The sequence below is a fragment of the Lathamus discolor genome, chromosome 1 (assembly GCF_037157495.1).
Source record: "Lathamus discolor isolate bLatDis1 chromosome 1, bLatDis1.hap1, whole genome shotgun sequence".
In the NCBI taxonomy this organism is placed as follows: Eukaryota; Metazoa; Chordata; class Aves; order Psittaciformes; family Psittacidae; genus Lathamus; species Lathamus discolor.
The window spans coordinates 49,456,862-49,481,831 of NC_088884.1; the positions used below are offsets into that span (position 1 = coordinate 49,456,862).

General features: G+C 36.2%; 1 protein-coding gene across 1 annotated transcript in view; it reads right to left on the reverse strand.

Moving 5' to 3' along the window:
• Positions 1 to 556: 556 nt before the first annotated feature.
• LOC136006018 (keratocan) overlaps positions 557 to 24,970 on the reverse strand; it is a 29,600-nt gene continuing 5,186 nt past the window's right edge. The window contains exons 3-5 of the mRNA XM_065663969.1: positions 20,513 to 20,663; positions 5,451 to 6,343; positions 557 to 729 (exon numbers count right to left, since the gene is read on the reverse strand). Of these exons, the coding sequence (XP_065520041.1) occupies positions 557 to 729; positions 5,451 to 6,343; positions 20,513 to 20,663 (1,217 nt within the window). The remainder of the gene's footprint in view (positions 730 to 5,450; positions 6,344 to 20,512; positions 20,664 to 24,970) is intronic.

The following is a 24,970-nucleotide window of genomic DNA, read 5'->3' on the forward strand; positions in this document are numbered from 1 at the left end:
CTCTGGACTCTGAGCCTCATATACTTATGCCTTAAAAGTATCAGTCTTCATAAGATGACAGCAATTTATGAGTTATTTACATATTAAGTGGTTGTTCTCTATTAGTCACTATCTTAAAAAAGAGAGTGGCAATTCTGATAAGCAGTAGTCATGCAACTCATGATTTTCTAGCATATGTATTTAGCCAAGTGCACCCAAATTCATTGTGTTAGTTACTATGTAAGAAAATGAGGAAATAGAATTTGTCTGTAGCATGATATTAACAGGATAGCGTAACATTTGACAAAAAAGATGGAGTAGACAAGAATTTGCTTTGTAATATCTGGGGTCTTACACAGATGACTTTCAGCATATCTGCATTAGGAATTCTTAGGTAAAGCATTAAGCACATCCAAAATCTCTTCTGAAAGAACTATATTTCCAGTTGTAGAAAAGGTGCGAGCAAGGAAAATAGTCAAAATAAAGCTGTTACTTCTTGATGAGTTACAACAAGTTTAATTCCAGCAAAACTTGTATTTTAGCACTCTTACAGTACAAGAGTGACACTGTGATATCTTTATATGACAACAGCTTGAAGTAGTCGGAAGCATATCATGATGTCTAGTGGGATTGGAGGTTGAATTTCATTACCATCCAGGCGAAGATATCGGAGACGAGGGATGTTGCCATAAAAACCATGGTCTTCTGCTATAGCAATTGAGACTGGGCATATTTGAGTACCATTGACATCTGAAAATGTAGATCAACATGTCAGGTAATTTCCATGGAAAAAGCTTATGATAATAAAGTTCATTAAGAAAACAAATAAAACAAGCTTCCAATGATATTTGTAAGGGAGACAATTTCTCCTATCAGAGTTGGAAAATACTGAATCAATAACAAATTGCTTTTTTGATGAAACAAGAGAGCATCTTAGCGTAATGTAATCTAGATCGCTGAATCACAGTATTTAACATACTGCAATTGCGAATGAAAGCCACTGGATGCATAGTTCTACCTTGGAGAGAAAAGAAACTAATTTAGACAGCTACTGGGTAACTATTCATTGAGAAATAGCTCTCTGCCCTTAGAAACAGCAAAACAAGGTTAATGCTGAGGGATTTTGAACATCTTACTGCCATTACAATACATTAATTTTAGCAGATAATATTCTCCACTGAATATCTTGCATTAAAAATAATAGCAATACTGAATCAGAGGAGCTTTATATATAATGTCTGAAACTTTTAACATCTGTACTTTCTTGTTCTCTCAAATTCTTCTGGACAGTTGGTTTTAACTGTGAGAATACAATGAGTGCAGTGGGATATTTTTCTTCCTAATCTGAAAGCCAACAAGTCCTTAAAATACTTTATAAATAACACATAGCTTGTTACAATTCAGATAAAACTTGAAACTATGGCTTAAGTTGTTGCCCATTTTATAAGAGTTGATTAGATTGGGTTCTTTACATGGTGTCCCCTAAGTTACTTCTGCGCTGCCAATTGCCTAAAATTCTTCTCATATTTTATCTTAGTGAGGCTGCTGTTGCCTTATTTCAGGCTTAAAATGGCCTTGTTCTAGACAACACTAGAGTGGTGCTTTCTTATGAAAGATGACAAATTCCCTTGACAAAATTATGGCGTTTAATGTTTGGTCTGACTGCCTGAGGATCTTGTTGGGCCCAGATCACCTGCAAAAAGTGGTTGCACGAAGAACGTGTACGTAACAGTTTTTTTGCACGCAGTTATGGTTTGGTTTTTTTTAAGCCCATAAATAAGAAAAGAAAAGCTTTTTACAAAAACATTTCTCCCCATATATTTAGAAATGATAATATGCATGCAGTTTTTTGATTACAATACTACAAACTGGTTAACTGTTAATAAATAAAAACTGCCATGGTTTTAGTTTTTGTTTGATTGGTTTTATTTGGGTTGCGTCGTTTTGTTGGGTTTTTTTTTAATTAAAAAAACATCCTATTTTGAAAAACTGATAAGATGCTTGAAATATCTTGGAAATTGACTTTATCTTTGTCATGGAAATTAGATAAATACATCCAGTTGGCCAAGGCCTAAAACATTTATCATATCCATGATATCAAAATGTCTTTGTCTATGTTGTGAAACTTGTTTAGTGTTTGTAAAGCATTTGATATTCTTGGAAGAAACAAACTACAACTTATTTTTATGTGTGAAGCAGGAAGCTGGAGAGTGAGGTTTTGTTATTAAAGCAGTTATTAAAATTTTATAAGTGACTCAATATCTGCCTCTTCAGGTCAGTATTACTGTCCTTAGGGGACAAGATGCGTTCTAAAGCTCTGTGTTCTCTGACCAAAAATCTATCCCACTGCACTAGTTTTCACTGGGTTAATTACTCCAATCTTAAGATGAGGAAGCAGTTATCTAACCACAGGCCACCTATGAAGAAGTTACTTCCTGATGATGTGTGGTATGAAGTACTTTGGGTTATTATTTTCTTTCCATGAACAGTGAATCCTACCCAAACTACCAGATGATTGAAAGCCTCCCACTCTGCTCTTCCCTTGTGATCCTGTTCATAAGTAGACTGCTGAATTTTGCTTAAGCAGGAGGGTCAGGGCAACCTATCTACATGTTTACAATTCACCCTACCTAGACTGATCTGTGTAGAGGGTAAATGTCAGTATAAGTAAATCATTTAGACTCTTTTTATAAACTCTGCAGAGAGATGAACACTTCCAAATGGTGATTCACATCTCCTTAAGATGAGTTGATTTTCGCTCTAGAATTATGTACGCCTTTCCATCAATTGAGTAGATAGTCTGTATCACTAACCCAAACTAGATGGAAAAATCTAGGATCATTAATTCAAATAAGATGAATTCCACCTGTTGTCAACAGTATTGTTAAATAGCATTATAGTTAAAACTCAGACTTGAGCTGCTGTAGGGGAAAACTGCAGAAGAGGTGCTCATTAATGGCTAACAGCATGTCTGCTGAAGAACCACAGAAGATATTGTTTGTTTTCCAGTAAAAGTCATAATTTAGAAACATTCAGAAAGTAAGTTTGTCAAGAAGGTAGATACATTCTTACATATGAGTGTGGGGGTATTTCTGTTCTATTCTCGCAACATCTAGCTGCACTTACTGTAGTCCAGCTCAAATAGTTGGACTTCCCTTCTCCTTGTCACATTGTATTTGAGTGCAGCCGCCACAGATCAGTCAGGAAATCTTTACCTTTCTGGGCTCTTCTAGCAATAGCGCAGAGGTCTGACAGTAAGTCAGGATCTGTAACTTCAGCCATTTCTTTCCAATACCCTATAATGGATTCTGACAGACTGGCACTGCTACTTGGGCCAAGGACTTTTCCCTTTCTCTAGAATAGTCTAATATTAGCTCACAGGACATACTCCAAACTCCTGGTGTTCCTCTAGGGGAAGTTACTGCTCACTTCCTTTTACCACTCCTTTGATAGCACTGTAATACCACCTGCTTACACTTGCTCACTCTCCACATCATTTCATGCCTTCTCCTCTTTTTGTTTCCTCTAACACTCCCTTTTTCATCATTTGACATCTCCCCATAGCCTCACCTGTGTATCTCATAAATAAATAGGTAGGGTGAATTGTAAACATGTAGATGGATTGCCCTCACGCTCCTGCTTAAGAAAATATGTTAAAAAAAAAGAAAATTAAAATGAAATGCAACGTGTGGTGAGTTGTAGCCATAACTAATTTCAAGTGTATGTTAATTTTGATTCCAAATTTTAAGTTTGATTTTTTTATTTTTTTTATTTTTTAAACTCTGCACATGGAGATCCTTAGGGTAGAGACCACAGGAGAAACCCTGGTTCCACTGAGACCAGTGATGAGGCCATCACTGATTTCACTGGGCTTCAGGGTACTGCTTTATGTCTTTATAATTTTTTTTCTGGAGGAATAAGGCCTTGGGCTTATGTGAAGAACTGATTTTAAAGCAGGCAAATACAATTAACATAGAACTTTTGATGTCCTAGAGCTTGCAGTGCCAGCAGTGTAACTGTGAACCACCAAGAGAAAATAAAGCAGCAATTGGCAGGTGTGCAGGGGTATCTGACAATTAGCACTGTAAAAAGTGCTTGCACTGCACACATAAAAGTAAGCTCTTAGGAGGACTTTTTTGTAGAGAAACCAGACCCAGGATTTTACAGTTATTTTTCTCAAATCGTTTAAGTATGACTGATCATCACTTCCAGGGTTTAAGAAGACAAAACCAATCTGCAGAATTAATGCCACATATAATTACTCTTGCCTGATTGGATTACATTCCTTGTTTGTAAACCTGAAGGCCCTTTGAGATATTTTCTATTAGAGCACTGTCTCATGGAGACAGTGTCATTATCACTTACCTCTTGAACAAATATGTTTTGTGGTAAAATGTATCTTACATAATATCTGCATTTCATTTAAGGTGTCAAATTGCCTTTTTAAATGTTTCTGTGCTACTTGATAAATAGTTATTAACAATAAAATCTTCTTTTTTTAATTAAGAGCAGTGTTTTGCTTAGGTTAGTGATTAATTTTGAAAAGTGGTAAAGTCATTAAAGAATATGAGGCTTGTGGAAAACTACTCTGATTTATGCTCATGGGTGCCCATGTTTCAGTGGAAAACAGGATTTGAGTTTGCACATACTTCAGAGGCTGATTTTCATGGTTTTAACCTTTTTAAAACTTCTTTAGTGAAGGAAGATTATTTGGCAGCTTTTTAAATACTACCTAGACACGAAACACTTCTTAAACTGAACAGGCTACATTTTTCATGAAAAATAGCTCCAGCATTCTATGCACAGCAAGCAAAATATGAGGAAGATATTCAAGCCTAAAATATTCAATATCCACATTCTAATCATCCATATTTAAAATAGATTTTGTTGACTACAGGCAACATTGTATTCTCTCTAAGGGTTCATCACATTAAGCTCCCTACTACTTTAGGTGGACACAGAGATACTCAAAACTGAGCATGCAGCAGTTCTGTAATTTTAGTGGAGTCCCTAAGGTGCTCAGAAACTTTGAAAATCTAACAGTCAATACAGATGTGGATTGAATATCCTCATTTGTTGCACCCACTTTTTAGTTGTTGTTTCTTGCTTTTTTGTTCCTAGCTCTTCTGTGCAAAATTAATTTGTTTTTACAAAATAGTTACTGGCATGTATACAGTGAAATGTGAATGTACAAATTCTCCTTAATCCCCACATATTTCTGATCTGCTTGCAAAGTGGTTTATCTGTATGCATATGAACATTTTTTACATACGGTATTACTTCCATGCGGATATTTGGTTGTCATATTTTAGACCTGACTTGAAAACTGGCCTGTGGGTGGTCTTCTTTGTCTTCTTCCTATAATCTACAGCACATTTTAACTTTTTATTTCAAAGAGCATTTTTAGTGGTTATAGAAACATTTTAAAACATCTGTCTTGGGAGGATCCCACATTGACAATACACACTTACTTTTGATTCTGTTGTGATCAAGGTGAAGGTGCTCTAGGTGAGCATTGATTGGTGGAATTTTAGTGAGCTGGTTGTGAGACAGCTGTAGATCTAGGATAGATGAAACATTAAACCCATTTGGGGGAATACCATCATCAGATAATTTATTGTAGTTCAGCCTGAGGAAAGTCACTTTGGGTATTGCACTAAAGTAGTTTTCTGGTATTACTTCAATGGAGTTGTTGTCCAAAAACAACTGTAGTGTATTAGCTGGGATGCTTAAAGGCATTTTCTTGAGTGAATTTTTTGCTATGTTTAGTTGCATGAGATTGTTGAGTCCTTGGAATGTGTTGCTTTGAAGAGCGCTGTCCAACAAATTGTTCTGGTGCAGATCTAACAGAGTAAGGTTTTCCAAATTGCTGAAGGCTCCTTCTGGGATTCTGGAGATTCTGTTTCTAGCCAGTCTTAGCTGTTCCAGGCCCACTGGTAATGGGGCAGGCACCTCTTCCAATTCATTATCTTCAAGGAATAAGTAAAGCAGCCTTTTCAGCTTGCTCAGTACACCACTCTCAATTCCACTGTTGGTGATCTTATTCTTGTTCAGATTTATCCATCTCAGATAAGTGGCATTCACAAAAGACTTCTCTGAAATTGTTTCAATTAGATTGTTTTGAAGATAGAGGTACCAAATTCTTGCTGGGATTGCAGGTATTTCTTTAAGTCCTTTGTTATCACAATATAATGCATTGGGGAAACTAGGAGGACAAAAGCACTCTCGTGGACACTCAGAAGTGTAGTGAGACCAGTGCTCAGGGTCCAGCTCATCATAAACTTGTCTCACAGTTCGAGTCCACACAGAATTGAATATGAATAAGATCAAAAGGCTTGTACAGACTTTTAGAGTCATTATTTGCCTTGGAAGGGAAAAAAAAACCAATTAGCCAGCTCTCGACAGAACTCTCTAACAGCACGCTAGATTAGATTAACAAACCAGTATTAAATAGAAAATAGTACTTTGTAAACAGCTAAATTCTGTCCTCTGGGATATTACCTATGGTATGCTAAGGGAAAAAAAACTGATCAAGAATATAAGAGATATACAAATTTCAGTGCTATATGTTGAAGAACATTCTCCTGATTCAATTTAGACTCCACATTGGCTACCAGTTTAACTGATATTCATGCAAATGTCATTTCAAAAAACATGAAAGCAAGGATCATTTTCCTGACATTAAATCAGTGTTTCTTATAAATTTGTTTTTCCCGTATAGAGCTATACATTATTCTATATAATGTACCATCTTCAGTAAAGCTATCAATACCATGATGATATAAATACTGTTATACTCAGTGTTTCTCCTTTTAAAATTAATCATACACTCTTTTCTGTTTTTCCTTTCAAATTCTAATGTCATCTGGATCAGATTTTCCAGGGTCCTTTCTCATCACAGGGAAGTGAAAGATCAAAGAGTGTTTTAACAGCTGTTTGTTGGACATGTTCTTAAAAAGCTTAGAGGGAATATGTTTGAGTAATCCATTCTCCTTCTGCATTCACTCTCATATCCAAAGTTACAAATTTATTTCTCTAAAGCAAACAGCCAAACATGCCTGATCTAAATGGCACAAAAAGTAAGTCCTAGCTAAATTATATCATATACACTCAATTATATCATATACACTCATGAATCTTGTATCTCTTTTACTTACTTAATTATTTGCTTTGTTTAGCTTGTTCCACCCTTAAAGGGTGAACAGAATAGTCAATGATAAATTACTCCAGAAATATTTGTGCAACGCAAAACCAATGCTTCACAAACTCTGTTAACCTGCTTGCTTCCTGACAAAGATTAGCAAGCATTTTGCAATGCAGAGTCAAGAGATTGATAGCTGAAATTTCTGGTCAGAATTAGGAGTTTAGTTTTGGCAAACAAAAAAATTAAATAAAAAGTATTAAAAGATTAATGAACCAGTAAGGTTAAAAGCTCATTTAAGTTGATGCATATATGTACTCATTTTATAGTTTTTAACATTGTTATTAGCAGTAACAAGTGCAATATCTTACAGATCTTCTAGCCTCAGAAATTTCTATCTGGAAACATTCCAAAAAAGGACAAATAAAATGTTTCTAAAGAATAACATCTCCAATTTACACAGTGAAAGGGCATCTTCTCTCTGTGCAAATATTCATAACTTTAATAACATTTAAAAAAAAGGAATATAAAGTAATTTACCTTGTTAGTCAAGTTCCTGGAACTATCTGAAGCCACTCAGAAATCACTGTAAATTCACAGCTTTTTGGCTGCTAATCTCTATGTTAGCTTCCTGTCCTCCCGAGTATTAATAGCATATAAAACTTGATGCACATGCTAGTATTCCCAGATGTATTACCATATACACCTTATTAGCTATTGCTTCTAATTTGACATTGCTTCAGAGTCTGGGCTTACCTCAGCTTTCTTGGATCTTCTTTTCTTTCTATTGGTCACTGTTGTTAGACTGTAATAGCTTGAGTCAGGCTACAAGCCGTGTTCTATGAATACAGCCTAATATATACGCATCAGTGGCTACAGCTTTTAACCCCTAAAATAACTAAGGCACTCAGCACCTAGGCAGGAAAAGACAGGAAATCCTGACTTTAATAATAAGCAGCCACAGAGCTGAAGATATCTGTTTTTTACAGTTTAGCTGATGACATGAACTCGTCTAGATGAAACAGGTAACACAAAATGCACCTTTATTCAAAACTTTTGTCAGAAGATACTTTACATGCAAAGCTCACTTACATCATAATTCATTCTCATAATATCTGAACTGGCCACAGAGAATTAAAAACAGTGCCATCTGTTTCTACGGAAATATTTTATTTGATTTTTATCAAATGCAGATGCTGCCATGCCATTTAAAACAATTCTTGATTAGGAGAAGGAGATAGCAAAAGCATTTGCTAAGAATTTTTTAATAACCTATTTTCATTAAAAAATTAAACCATATGTTTTCCTTTTTCTTGAGAGAGATTTACATAAGTTTCTACAAAGTTCTCATACTCTTCAGTGCCTCCTGCAGTAAGGTCTGGTTTTAATTACCAAGGCACAAATTAATGAGTTTGGTTTCTCACTGATCTAAAGTAAACCCTTTCCAGCCAACTTGCTATTCAAGGCAAAGACACATATTTCTCATGTTAAGTATTTTGGGGGGGTTTTGTTTTCTTTTTTAGTCCAAACTTAAAGCTATGACTGAATATCAGGAACACTAGCTATGTTCAAAGCCAGAACAATGGCATAAGTGTTTTAAGGAAAAAAACTAATGAAGATATTGAAAACATAAAATATATCTTGGTGCTTTTTATGAGTTTTTATTAGTTTTAAAACTAAATTATATAATTATTTTAATTCAGTTTTGTCTAACTTATTTTAGAAATTTTTACATGGCTTAAGTGTGTGCTTAAAAACTCCAATGCTTAAGTAAGTATTTCATTCTGCTAGAGCTACAGACACTTCAACATCTCTTAGAGATTATTAGAGCTGTCATGTAAGCCAGATTTAAAACTGATTCCATCATGAATACTAAACTGAATACTCAAAAAGTTTAAATTAGATGAAATTTATTTATATCTAAAAATAAAGGCTCTAGCATTAAACAGATGTATTAATTATAAGCATAAAAATTAGATGTGATGTATCAACCTTTTCATTGTGAGTGTGACTCTAAACACCCAGGGCTTAAAACTTTGACCTTCCACAGAAGATGTGGTACCACACATCAATGATGAAGAGGCTTTTCAGCTGGAGTCTGCAGAAGAGAGGTGGGAAGAGACAGAGGCACCCCTGTATGAAGGTTAAAATACTTATGTGCTAAGTTGTAAGAAATTTAAGGAGGCTTCACCATGAAAAGTACATATATGATTCTTGTAAAAGCCAGGCAGTGCAATGTAAAACTGTTTTGCATCTATGCTAAATTTTCAGCATGAGTAGAGAGAACATGGAGGCACTCAGGTCTGTTTACCATTAAAGAATGAGCTGAGACATTCACAGATGTTACACTGAAGGATTTAAAATGGTGAGTCCTGGTGGTAGGTATGTTGTGACACACTTAAATGCAAGTTGCCAGATGTTGCACATTTAATAAAAAAAAGAAAGAGTGATTCATCTTATGCTTCATGGAGGCCTGAATTTACCCTTTAACCTTCTAATCATGTTCAGATGTTCATTATATTAACACAGAACTCACCTTGTGATAGGCAGTGGGACTTTGTGTTCGTACTACTCTTCAGCAAGAGAGAGGCACACCACAGTCTACCCTTTGTGCATTTAGAGGACAGGTATCCTTATCAAGCACATAACCTGCCACCCCCTTAAAGAAGCAGCTCTTCACTAAGAAAAGAAAATAACAAAAACATTTGCTAAGACTTTCTCAATAATGTGAGTTTTCATTTCTCCTGATGCAAACAAAGACCAGAAAAAAGTGACAAGAAATGTCTTCAAAATCAGGAAAAAACAATGCAATTACTCTAATATGCATTCTTATGTGCATTCAAAAAGTTTGAAAAGATCTCTGCAGGAGCAAGTGGTTGCTTGGGTGCCCAAGTAGACTTTGCAGAAAGGTTTGCTTTCCGCAAAACCTTCAATATTATACACATATACTCAGTCATGCATTTGTTTTGTTCAGTCCTCCATGATCTGGTGTACTATTTATTATTTAATGGTGCAATATATGGTGCTAAAGTTTTACGGTCAGGATTTAAAAAAAATTGTTAATGGTTTGTGAGGTTTTTGTTTTGAGTATCAAATCTGAAACACTTGTCAGGACTTTATTTCTTTTAATTATTTCAGTAAGAGAGGACTAGGAATTTTATAGTAATGAGGTAAGTTTTAGCTTGTGAAACTGAGCAGTCAAAGACAAATATCATTGAAACATAAACAGCTCCTGAGACCATGAGCAATCTCCCAAAAAATAACAGTATGCAAGGTATTTGCATAGCAATAAAAGGAAGTAGAAAAATTATTACAGTAAAAATACTGTGAAAGCCCCCTCTCTGAATTTTAGAGACCTTTTAAAAGATACTGTTGGGAGTAGTCTAGTTTGAGGAAGATATCTCAAGCTGTTACAGGACATGCTCCACATGTCTCCTGGCAATCTACGTTGTTAATCAATGTAATAAAAGAATCTGTATTAGAAAAAGAGTTATCAAAAAGTGAGGAGCATCAAAAACCACAGAGGGTGGTAACATCTCCTTGAGCAGACATGTTCATGTTAGGGATTAGAACAGCCCACAAGCTTAAGACTAGAAGAGCTAAAGAGACTAGAAAGACTCCCTGGGAGGAGATGTGGACAACTGGGAGTGCTGTAAGAGCTGTTGTTCTCTTTCAGCATCGAAGTTGCTGACGGTGAAAAAATGCACTGTTTTCTTTCAGTAATGGCTGCCATATGCCTCAAATTTAACACAAGGCAAGGTCTGTTAACCATCAAGCACGTGTATAGTACATCACCGGCAAACCCAGGAGTATACTACAAGCAGGACTAATTCACTGGCCCTGTGGATTGCTCTATTTAGAAAGGCTGCAGTCCAGTGTGCCCAATTAGTGTGGCATTTTAGTGAAATGCTAGGTGTCTTGATCCAAAGGACAATCAGTTTATCTAAAACATGCACTTAAATCCATTTCATGGTGACTAGAGAAAAGGTAACATTTTGATGCTTCAAAACCTGAAGAAGAGTATAAGTCCAGTTTATGTACCTAACCCTAACTATATACACTACTGGTACCTCCAGGCACCATGCAGACCATTTAAGGCAGGTGTTAATATTTACTCAGGGTTCAGTCTGCCCCTTTCACTTCTGACTGTCCTGCAGCAGTGATATCTCTCTCTGTTTTGCATTGCTGCATGAAATAGAGAGGAAAAAGTTCTGAGCTTTACTCACAATCAGAAAAACAAAACTTCTGTTTACAAACAGGTCTCTGGTCACCAGACAGTGATATATCCTACTGACTAATACCTGCTACTGTTTTTTAAAAAAGAGGACATAAAAGATGAGAAAGTCCAAAGAGCCTAAAATTAAACAGATGAGCTTCAGATCCCTTCAGGCTAGCCTAAAGGACAGTACAGACAGATCAAAAGGGCCAACGCAGATGTTCCAGATTATTCCCTTATGGATGGATCTTAGTCTACATCATTCCTGGTGAAAAAACAAAACAGACTTAGGAGCAGGAACTCTGAACCTCTCCTAAAAGCCTAGAATTACCTGCCTAGACCACTCAGTAGGAGAAATTGCATCTCTTAAATACCTGCATACACTGGCAGATAAAGCATAGTGAATTTACCTGGGGAGCTTTCAGGTAAGACCAGGAGATACTGTTTAAAGAAACACTGGAAAATAGTTGGGCTGGTTTAATTTGCGAAATGTAAATGTCATCTGAGCCCTTTTTTCTTAGGATTTAGGATGATAAGACTCTATTCTAAAAGTCCAGAAGCAAGATTCTGTCAGCTTGCTTTCTGCACACCTTCACTCCCTTGTAAAAATCACAGTGAGAACAGAATAGCTCAGCTTGAAGAGATCCTTGCAGACCAAAACATTTCAGAACAGAATAACTATGGAAAAGGGCTCAGATTTTATGGGGAATATACTGACCTCCTGAATATGCTTCATTAAGGAAATTTTGGCTGTCTCTTTCATTTCTCTCTATTTTGAGCTTGTTACCAGTGTGACACCATAAAGGTTCCACAACACAGTGCCAAGATCTCGTATTTATCTTGGCTAGCTAGGTTTAGTATACCTACTAAGTAAATGTGTCTGACTATCTCTTCCCTGAATGTGTTTCCATGCTTTCAACAATTTCAACACTGAAAAATATTTGTACCACACAGGGACCCCGATTTTAAAATGCTAGATATATAACCAAACATATTTTAAATTAAATAGCTGACATGCATTTATTAATTACACATGTAAATTTATTTATCAAATAAACACATATATTGGGTTCTTGCACCTGATGATTAATATTTTCCAGGCAACTAATTGTAAGTTAGAATATGAATTAGTTATCTGATGCCCATTCTGTAAATACATAGCTTTGAAAAGTAAAAAATCATGGTTTAAGTATTCTAAGATAGTGAAAACAGACTGTGAAGTGTTAGCTTCACTTTTGTTCCCTTATTTTAGTTCTGTTGTTAAAGTCCAAAAGTATTTTAATTCTGCTGTATTTTAGATTCCCACAATAGGATTATAAATTCCGAGAAGCTTAGACTTGTAGAAAGATCTGTCCTCTAAAATACAAGACAAGGGTTTCATAGAAAAGCATTCCCACAACCTACCTAAAAAGAATATTTTAGTCCCCCTATAATAAGCTTTGCTATAGTGATTCTGCCAAATTAGAAATTCAATGTTCAGGTGATTTTTTTTACTATTTAAAAAGAAAAGCCAAATAGCATATATGAAAATCCAGCCCATATTTTATTTTCCATTAATTGTAGCCGGTTTAGTCTAATTTTTAATGCAGATACTCCTGAAATTAAACATTAGAATATGTGATTTTGGTTTTTTAAACTGTCATAATTTTTGAGAGTTTGCATTTCCCAAAGCACTCAAGTTTTCTTCCAGAGTCCTGACTTGAAGCTAGAATAGTCCTGACCATGAATACTCCAGTCACTAATTATCTTTTCAGATGGAACATATTAAAACTATACTACAGATGAAAGTCCTCAATACCCAGCACTTTGGTGCTGACACCACCTTTTTCTTCGAGGAAGCTCTGGAACCCAGCTCCAGGGAGAATTCATGCAACCATCCCCTTCCAGTTGCCATGCAGCACTCCAGAAGCCCTAAATAGATAGGGCTGTGCTTCAGCATTGCCTAAGCTTAACGTAAAGGATTCCTGCTTATCGTAGTGGCTGTTGTGAATCCCAGAGATGAATGTCCAGCTCCTTTCTACATTCTGTGAATAATATGCACCTCATTTCAAGGCTGTGGTTTTCATTAGCAACAACATAACTGCATCCTTTTGAATCTACAGTGGGAATGAAAACACTGCAGGGAATTACTTTTCTCACCCAAACCTAGGAACCTTAATAGAAATGTCTAATTTTTACACAATATCACAAGTTCTTCTTGAAAACTATGTGATCCTTTGATCACATAATTTTGAGACCTTATTAATTTTACTGGTGGTTTGTTTTGTTGTTTTTTTTTTTTTTTTTTTTTTGGGGGGGGGTGTTTTTTGTTTGGTTGGTTTTTTGACAGCAAAATGGTTGTAATGGTGAATTCCAAACGTGAAGTTTAGGAAACATTTGTTTATCTAGTTTGGAAAGCAGACTACAGAGTGAGATGAACACAATGAGATACTGGAAAGCTGATAGATCTGATTGAGTAGAAAAGATAACAGGAGCCACAACTTCTGTACCAGCATGGAACTCCTGATATGGAAGCTCTCCAGGCCAATGATATACTGATATATTTCTCTGCTGAGTGCGGGTACATGTGAACCAGCAAGGAGTCCATCTATCTATTAAGAAAATGCATATTACCTGCCTTGCAGGCAGCTCAGCTATGCCCAGAGGTGGACCTATAAAGCAGCTCCTCAACAGATATGAGATGTGTGAGGTTTTGTGTTACAGATGAAGGAGAAAAGAATAGAAGGCTAAACCCTGTAAATTCTGTAATATTAAGCAGCTAGTTATGTTTTCTGGAAAAAAAAAGTGCTACAATTCACATTAGTATCCCAGACTTCATTTGCTTTCTGTCACCAACATTCACGCCTGTCCCTTAGGGAACAAAAAACCCTCCACACTTGCAGGCCACGATTCTGAGAAAATATTTGGATGATTTTTCCCACCTGAGATACTATAGTAAGGATCATTCTGCAACTATAAAAGCGCAGGCTATATGCTAATCAGAGTAACCTTATGGTGGTGTCACTGTTACAACTAGATCTGACAGAAGGTATAGGCAGCACTTATAAACCATTTTAAACAATGTGGGACTCCTTTCATGAATAGTTAAAAAAATTTTAAACATCTTAAACAATGGATTTAGACACTATTGTTCAAAATGTTACCAAAGATTGCATTCCTGGAGGGATTAAAAACACTGTGATCCTTTATATCTTTTGAGGTGGGTTTGATTTTTACCAGAACAATAACACTTTTCCCAAAATTCCTTCGGTTCAGAATTTGGGTGCACTTGACCAAATCCCTGTGCTTCCACACTATCATCTGAACTATAAATAACTTTTCTTCCTTCATGTATTTACCTCATTTCTTCACAGGCTTCTAATTAAGACTTTATTTTCTGTTTTTCTTTAACAATTTCAGAATGAAAGGTATGATGTACCACAGAGGTACTGCATAACGGGGATTATAGTTAAATAATAATTATTCAGGTCATCAAGGCTTGTTATAAATGCTGTGTTTTCTGATCTGCACATTAAGATTTCAAATTCTGAAAAGAAAGATAACATCCGCAAAGAATTGTAGCTTATAATACTGAAGAGTATACATAGCTTCTCAGATATGCTGCTGCCAACTGAAATCCCATGCTCCTGGTTATAAGTCTATACTTTCATATACATTGTTGGAGGGATATAGGGCTGACAAAAAAATAAAACAAACCAAAACAAAACCATCTAGAACCTTAGTCATCCACAAGAACTATCAAACTGATGACAACTCAAAGTATCCAAACTCAAATCTTCAGGGCAAAGTGTTTATGTGATTCAGTGAGCACAGCCTTGAGCAATTCAACCTTATCTCTGTACTCATTTGAGACCTTCAGGCAGGTTACCTTTCAGAGCGGTCTGGTGGGATCCTTCTGATTTCAGCATGTGGAGATAGGTGCACAATTATTACCTATCTAGGCCACAAGCACAATTTTACCTCAGATGCTGCAGAGTACAGAGATTAAAAGTGTTTCAGCCTCTTCTTTTACGGCTGTTTTGCTTTGCATAATGAAGCAATCATTTGCCTAGAAACTTGAACCTGACATTCCTGCATTCAAGGTGAATGTCCAGAAGCACAGAGTTAATACTCCTTTTCTCTCTCTGTGCTAGTTGATGTTGAACTCTTCACACTAAATAGAAAAGATTTAAGAGCTATTATCCATGAAAGATATATAGCCTAATGATTGAGTTATTTTTTTACAGATTGAATCTTTTATCCATATCTGAATCTGCAAAAAATTCAGGACCAAAATGTCTTCCACTAGCACTCTGCCCACTGCGATAGACTGTTTCCCTTATTTTGTATAGATATCTAAGCATATTTGTGTTGTGCAGTCCCACATGGGGCAGTTAGATGGGATGGATCTCTGATTTCACTCAGTAGCTCTCACATTTCAAAACTGGAGCAGATTTGCACAAACCAACTGCAGACATCTGGGCATTGAAGGAAAGTTTCCTCAGTTTTTACCTGCGGAATCTATATCCAAATTTTAGCTAAGTTATGATTTTGTGAGTATCCTGGGAGTCTGAGTTATGGACTGGAATCTGAAACAATAATTTTTACACATGAATTTACTTCAAAATTCTTCAGCTGTAGAACTGGTTATTAAAATTTATATTGTCCCCCACCGGTTACTAGTATTCTTAGAACCACAGGTTCACAGAAATCATAAATAAGTTTGAAGGAACACCTGAAGGTCATTTAGTTCAACGTTCTCCTAAAAATATGGTTAACTTCAAAGCCAGCTCAGTTCCTCAGGGCACTGGCATTGCAAGTTCTGAAAATTTCCAACAATGCAGTCCACAGGGTAATCTGTGACAGTGCTTTACATGCTCATTGTGAAGAATTACTTTGTATGTCCAACCTGAATTTCTCTTTTTGGAACTTTTCCTCTGCCTTCTTGTCCTTTCATTGTGCACCCCTAAATCTGGCTCCTTTTTCTATAGTTCTCTTTTAGGCAGTAGAAGCCTGCAACAAATCATGGCACTGAGGCATATGGTATATTCAGAAAGGCTAAGGGAAGTGATTCATATAGCCTGGAAAAGAGAAGGCTGAGGAATGTTCTCTTTAGATCTCTTTCTAAAAAGAACTCCTTGCAGCCTTGCATCTTAGTAGCTCTCCACTAAACTTAATTTTGCTTTCTAACTTCACTTTCTCTACTGTCCTTGGTCTATGCGTGTTGCAGCTGTATGTATAACAATTAGTCTGCCTTTCTTAATGATTTTTCATCTTCTTGTTCCAGGGTTTGTTTGTTTGTTTGTTTTCTGTTGGTGTATGCTAAGCAACTACTATTTATCATCTTTCATTAAAACTGAAGATTTGCAAGTAGCAATGGGACCCTGTCAAGTTCCTTGCACTAGAAGGACAGTTGTGATCAACCACTGCTCACTCCTTTCTTGATGCATCGGACTATGTTGGACTTTATAAAGCAGTAGAGGACATGTAGGATTTTTACTTCCAGTGTGTATGTCCAGAAATTCATGAGTTCCTCCTTGTTCCTTCTAGTGAAAGCCTGTAATTTAATCTAAGAAGAAAAATGTCTTTTAAAGCAGACAAAATTTGTTTGTGTGGAAGATGACTCTTTGTGAATGGCTGTGGAACATGCTTGCAGACCAGTTCCTGAAATTTCATAGAAATTTTTTGTCTGTTGAATTTGTATATTGTTGTAATACTGCTTTTCATGACATTAGTAGCAAACTTTCCTTTTTATGTTGTCCTGGGTTCACCAATAGCAGTTTTTCTCCTTCTTAGTAGCTGGTGCAGCACTGTGCTTTGACTTCCAGCCTGGGAACAGAGCTGATAACGCCAATGGTTTTTAATTGTTGCTAAGTAATGTTTATTTTGGCTAAGGACTTTGTGGGTCTCATACTCTGCCAGGGACGAGGGGAGGCCGGGAGGAAGCAGAGACAGGACACCTGGCCCAAGCTAGCCAAAGAGGTATTCCATACCACAGTACGTCATGGCCAGGGAGGTAACCGGGAGTTACCCAGAAGGGCACGGGCTCTCTTCGGGGGGGTTGCACTCGTTCGGCGGTGGTATTGTATTCTCTTCTCTTGTTATTTTCTCTTATCATTATTATAACTGGTGGTAGCAGCAGTGATTTGTGTTATACCTTAGTTACTGGGCTGTTCTTATCTCAACCCATGGAAGTTACATTCTCTCTATTCTTCTCCCCATCCCTCCAGGAGCGGGGGGAGAGGTGGGGAGGAAAGAAAGAGGGAGAAAAGTTGAAGGGAATGAGTGAACGAGCTGTGTGGATCAGTTTAAACCACAACATATGTCTACTTTCAAACTCAAGTCTTTCCAACAGATCTTGATTTTTGTCAACTGCTCCATATGAGATTTCACATGAACATGTCATTGCAAATTTACCCATTTTGACCTGAAGGGAGGAGGGACATATATCGTAAAGAGGTTGCACAGCTATACTGTAGACTACAAATTATGTAGCCCTAAACAGAGTTTAGTTCAGGCTAATTTACCCTCTCAGCTGTCTCCATACTACTGCAGCTGTGTTATAATCTGTTCATGTCTGCCTACGTTTAAGCAATGTGTTTACACCTGTACATGTAAGTATTTTATAATATGATCAGGTTAGGTGGGAGCAGGCATGTATGCATCATGTTTTTCAGTATCCAGAATACTGACTGCTTTTTACCCAAGTTCAATCACCTTCCTTTCCATGAAAAGCAGAAATTGGAAGCTGCTGTGATTGAATTTCCAAGGGTCGAGCTCTGTTAAATATTCCCAAACACCTGCCTTTCTGTCTAGTGCCTAGAAAACAATTCATGTAACTTTCCTAAACTGAGAAAAAAGATGCATGTATATCGCTGCCTATTTCTTTTGTAAGATATGTAGAGACTGGGAACTTAAACTTCATAGTGATTTAGACCAATTCATTACTGCAGAAGTAGAAACCCGTGCTTCAGTGGCTCCTGAAAGCACATTTACAGTGTCCCAGTTTTTTACCAGAAGAAACTCATATTTTTTTCACAGATAGTGTGAAGAGCAAGCTGTGCAATCTTATCTCTCCCCAACTAACTGGGAATTTCTGAACTACTGGAAAGAGGTGTTCAAGATGAAAATTGCATTGCCAAATACCATTTTCTCTCAGCTGTCCAAGTGCTCACTGTAAGGTGCAAGTTTCCCAGTTTCAGAGAAAGATTATTGGTACTTTTGGATATTCTCACAGAGGGCTTCCTTCTACTGTGTCTTTTGAGCAGAACTTCAAAATGCCTTGTGAATATCTGTGGATATTTGCAACATACAGGTATGTAGAAAATACCCTCATCCACAAGTTTTAGTCTATCCTGAGGTGGACTGTTCTCAGTTTCACTGTTCATGTTCTTTTATTTTGCATAAAGGTAACTGGTTTGCTGAAACAAGCTGCAAAGAATACATTTATGTCCTGCTTGCTAGAACACAGCTGTGGGGTGGCACAATTCAGTATCCGTTTGTTTCCCATATCTTTTTATGCTCTTTAGGTTGTTTTTTTTGTTTTTTTTTTTTTTTTTTTGCATGTGCTTCTTTCTTCTTCTCTTGTGTTACAATGCCTAAAATACTACTCCATAATGATTCCCACCCTGATGTGTTTGGGAAGCCCCAGCTTTAGACTTTATTCTTCTATAAAAATTCTGGCTTACTTGCAAAGGTTACTTTCAGTTCCTGTATCTGAATAATAAAAGAAATAACTTACTTTCAGTTCCTGTATCTGAATAATAAAAGAAATAACACTTAAGAATTCCAAAATAACAAAAAATAAGAGGGAAATGTTTCTATTGTCTCCTACATCTCTCCTTTTCAGTCCCAGGTTTATCTGTGAACTGTATATTGATTCTAAACATCTGGAATAAGCAATGTACCAACTAAATGTTTTGGTGTGGGGTTTTGCATTTTTATTGAGGTGTTTGTTTCTGGTTTTGCAATAAGAGCTAGCAGAGTTTCTGTTTGCGGGTTTAATAGTCTAGTAGTTGAAAGGGTACCGGTGGGATGATCTGTGTTTGTAAGCAAACCATGTATGTCTCTCAGTTACTAGCACATTTATTTTACTGTGTATTCCAGGATGCTGACAATATTTGGACTATCCATTCCCAGATAGAATATACTACCATCTCTCTATCATGAGTAGCTAGGGTTGCATTTTACTCAGAAGCTTGTGGCTTCTGGAGACTTCATTGTCCTTTTGGCAATACTGAGAAATTAATTTGCACTATTTCGTAGTGTTGTGACTCCCATACTGGAAACTCCATTAAGCATCAACTAAAAGGCCGACACAAGTGAAGTGGAGTATGTTAAATTATATGTTTACAAATACTTTGAAACATGAAAGTAGAGAAAAAATTTTATTTAACCTTACAATAAATTTTAATAATAATAGAATACCTTAGTTTATCTTGTCTTAACCTGAATTTGCTATGTTTTTTTTTTTTTCTACAGTCTGGTTAAAAGTAGCATGCAAATAATTGAATAAAAATAGTTGCATATATGAATTATTTCAACATAACAATTGTACCAGCAATGGATAAAAATCTTACCATGAAAGTTTAAATGAATGTATGACAAAAAGAAGACTAAAAAAATTTTTAATCTGAAAAATGTTTCCCTGTTATCTTTCACATATTCCATTAATTTAATATTCATGGCCCCTGAAAACATATTTTCACAAATTGTTCTTAGATTATTATCTCATTTTTTTCCTTTGTAATTTATAGCAATATGAAAAAGTGTGAATAATTAAGAAAGTTGGACTGATTGGAGAAGAATCTTGTATTTACACAGGCTAGCCCATACAACTCAGCACTCTGATTAAACCCACCTGATTCCACGTAAGCCTGGTACCAGCTGGCATATTTTGCATGCATGAGCATCAATTTCTATGAAGCTGAATGCTTGCCATCAGCTTGCCTATCCAGATGGAGGCACATTTTCCACCACATTTGGTTATTCTTGTGCTTCCTAAATACAACCATTTGTAAAAATATGCCCACGTTTCCTTAAGGTTGCCAAGTGCATTCTAAATATTAACAAACAGCATGGATAATATGCAGATTGACACTTTTTTTAAGGCATATCCTAATTTTAAAGAGCTATCATGATGTAATTCCTGTAGTTACTCCCCCTAAAAGGGATCTGGATGTTCCCAGCTATCTCACTCCAGTGATATCTCAGCAGCCACCCGGAGGCAGTTGTACATCTCTTGAGGCAAGTCAGCCCGAGTGATATTGTTTCCATCCAAGCGCAAATGTGTGATCCTGGAATACGTCGTTGGCCCAACAACCTTACAGAAGCTGCTCAATGGGAATTCTGAAATGAAAAGGATGTGAATAAGAGCATTAATAAGTAGGACAAATAGGGCAAACTCATAATTTTTCTACTTTTTTATATTATTTGGGAAATGCGACCTTAATTTATTAAAATATTTTTCAATATTTTGCATGTCCATTGATGTAATTCTCCATGAGTTTACTGGAACTTGAGGGCCTTCTGTTAGGAGAGGTTCCTTCCATTAGTTGTGAGAGTTCAGAATTTCAAGAATTAGTTTTTCAAGTGCAATGCTCCCAGTGCCCATTTGATTTTTAAGACTTCAGAGTTTATATAGAAGTCTGACCTGACATTTAGAGAAAACAAAGAAAAAACAATCTCCAGTAAAACTGGAGATGCAGAGGGAGGAATCAGTTGTGGAGGGATATATTATGATGGAAGGGTAAAATATTGAAGAAAGAAAATAGTTTCTGGAGAAATTGAAATCGTGATGTAGACCTTCACTTAAGAGCAGGTTGTTCAATGGGTGTTTTTGTCAAATATTATTTTGGATGTGTCATTTCAATTTATTACTTTCAAAATGAAATTTGAGGCTGGGGTTGAGGAAGAGTTTTCTATTTAAATTGTACAGTTGAACCTTTCCAGAACATCAGGATTGGAAGTTGAGTATAAATGTAAAAAATATTTATAAAAGTATTTATTTTTATTGTAACTTATATGTAGTGATATATGTAGCCTCTATTCAGACGAAGTATTATTTTATTCACACAGCAACAGACCAGTCTTGAATATAAAACTGTCATATCTTATGAGCAGTATCAACTGTAAGGTAGAAATTATGTGAAGTAGAGAAGTTCTGTACTCAGTTTAAATAAACACACATAATATACATATTATACACCTATATCATGCAGAAATCTATCCTCAAGAGAGAATGTATGTGAATAAACTTTATGTCCCCTACATACCACATTGTGTAATTCTGCAAAGATGATCCTTCATTGTCACCCGTGTTTCTTTTGAGTCAGAGAGTATTAGTCTATTGAAAAGCTCCATCACTACTAAAGAAGCAGTGTGAGAGACTTGTTCTTTTTCAGGACATAGATATCCATTGAATTCACATCATAGCAAATATTTTACAGGGACTCCTTTAATGAACCCATTCACCAGTATGCAGCCAAATTTCATATCTTCAGTTGCTTTTATGTTGCAAATGACTAGCCCTCATAAATTCTGAGAAACCAAGGTAGTGTTCTCAAAATCACATGCCATTTTAACTGCCAATCATAGGTCATTCGAGAGGTTTTGAAAGCACCACCTTGTATATCTTTTCTGTATAACTATTTAATGTATCTAAGAAAATGTGACGACCTGCATCATACTGTAGTACTAAAGGAAGTGGAGGAAGTATCTTTATATCTCCACTTTAAATTCAATTGGATACTTTCAGGAACTACAATAATCTGCTATCATTAATGAAATATGGCTTGCAAAAACTAAGTAAAAATTTATGCCCATCTGTACAGGCAGCTTTGTAAAGTATGAGAGCTTAGGTAATTTTTTGGACAGTGAGATTGTATCTTTCACAAAGTAAGTTGTTTTGAGTAGGGATTAAGGAAATATATTTCAAATGTTAGACCTTGATCACCATTTTGATTAAAGTGAATCAGAACAACTTCCTAGGGTTTGTATATTGTACGGCCTTCTTTTGGAAGGGTGAGAGATAAAATGCATCCTTAATGCACATTTATTGTGCAGTCTATATTACAATAATTTTAAGGCTGGAGACCAATTCTGATACTCTTCAGATTCAGAATGTACCAGCTGAAGTAAACTGATAATTCTTGTCAGTTAGGATCAAATAATCTGAGAAATGTTTATAGGGTTAGATCTGTGTGGAATTTTGTTGAGTGAAAACATAAGTTCCTGAGACTTTGAACTCACTTGTTTGGCTTACTGGCTATACCATTAACTATTTAGATCCAGTTTTCTGCAGATAGTTGGGGTGTAATTGACAGAAATTAAAATAGACACAAATTTTAATATAGACTCTTTTTTCTTCCCATTTTTCTTCTAATTCAACAACTACCTTGTAAGTAAATTTTCATTAAAATTAGGCATTTAAAAACTTTTGTTTTTTTTTTTACGGTATTGTTATTTTTCAGCAAAAATGCTAGCATTTGGTTGCAAACCAAGGTATGCTTATAGAAGTTGGGTAGACGTTTAACTACTCAAAGGATGTAAACTTTGTGCATGTAAACCACAAAATTTTTATGTGTTCCCAAAATACTAATTTGTGCTGATAATTTTTTGAGTCTGAAACCACTTTGGAAGTGAATATGGACCTAGTCCTCACAGAAGTCAAAAGAACTCTATAATAGACTTCAGAGGGATTCGACTCCAGTATTTCATGCACACTGTTTTCATTTGGGTATTAAATTTTTACACAGCTTATATAATTTTCAGTTGTTAGAAGCGTATTAAAAATGTTTGTTTTCTAATTTCTACTTGCAGAAAATAAATGGATCTGGTAAATGCACTTAATGTACTGTTATTTACATGGTCTGTATGGAAGCTGCAGTCTGTGAGACTACAGCATGGTTGCATAAAAAATGTCAGTAGTTTACTTCCTTCTTTATTACACTTACTAATATTGCAGGTGTTAAAATCTCCTCCTGATTTTCTAATATTCAGGTTTAGAGGCAGTGTAATTGCAATTTTTGCACTAGTGTAGCATTCATATTTTCCCAACACAGAATTCCTGCATGAACTAGACACTGAGGATAAAAAGGATTGAATGAAAACTGGATTTTTCATCTGAACAATTACTTTCTCACTAAAAGTGTCTGTTACCATAAGAAATTCAGATACTCTAACAATCTACCTGAATATTTGAAGTATCTGGTGTGTGTGGGGGTGGAAACAGGAAAAGGCATCTCTCCTCTCCTCTCCTCTCCTCTCCTCTCCTCTCCTCTCCTCTCCTCTCCTCTCCTCTCCTCTCCTCTCCTCTCCTCTCCTCTCCTCTCCTCTCCTCTCCTCTCCTCTCCTCTCCTCTCTTCTCCTCTCTCCTCTGTCTTCTCTCTTCCATGACTATAGATCAAAACGGGAGTATAGAAAGATTTATCTCAGACAGAATTAATTTTTTACTATATGCTATGTGAGAGTCTACTCCTTTTACACCAGCAGTGTAAGTAGCCTTTACCTGAGAGGAAGATTAACTGTGCAAAGTTTTCTTGTTCAGGTGTGTGATACAGTGGGCAGTCCTAATGGGATCTGAAGTCCCGTAGTCATCTTTGCTGTTGTGTGCTCCCACAGTAATCCTACATTAGTCATTTTTGCACAGGCCATTGCAAAAAAATCCTTTTTGGGCTGGTGGAGTGAGCCAGATGAAAAACCACAAAGAACCTCCATAACTAACCCTGGTTTAGAATAAGTATGATTTATGGTACAGGTACTGATCAATGCAATGGACTGCAGCAGAATATGTGGCCTCTTATAACTATTCCGTGGAACATTTTCACATTCCCTCTTGTTATCCTTCATTCACACGGTGTCTTCTTGCTGGGGTTTCATGTGGAAGCAACAACTCTCTCCTTAATCCCCTACAATTACAAATGAAATATGGTGGTCTGCCTTCTGTCTTTGATGCTCTTGTATTACTGTTTATCTTTGATTCCTGCACTTTTTTCCATCCTACAGAGTTTGTTTTTACCTTGAGGAGTCTGTAAAACAAGCCTTTGTGTGTGTGTTTGTATGTGTGTGTGTTCATGTGTCTGTGCATAATCCTAACAGCATCTTAAAACATGGTAGCAAACCACTGTTGGTATTAAACAGAAAATTCCACCCTTGAATTACTACTAATAAGAAATACTTAAAAAAGAAAATTCTATTTGAAGTTACAGTTCAAGTTTGAGATATGGAAAAATCAAAGGCTTTTATAAAGCTTTCGTGGTCTTATGCTAGCTTTCATGAGTCCATAGGGTAGCAATGACGGTGCAGCAGTAGCTGGTGCACACACTCTGCTACTGACTACTACTCTGGAAGTATGGCTTTCATTGTAAAATTAAATTGTTGTTTCAGTCTTTGACTTGGAAGCCCTTGAAAATGTGAATGGAAAGCAAACTTCAGTACATATGTATCTTGCAGGAGGCTCAGAACTACTCTAAGTGTGTAAAATTGCCTTATATATCTCATGAGAAATTAAACATCATTGTTAGATCTTTTAGGAGAGAAGGAGTATCTGATTGAGTTCTCCAGGTCACTGTATATGGTGCCCTAGGTGAGAAATACTTTTTTTTTTCTCTCAACAAAACAAGGGATTGAGATCAAATGGGAAAAAAAGAAAACAA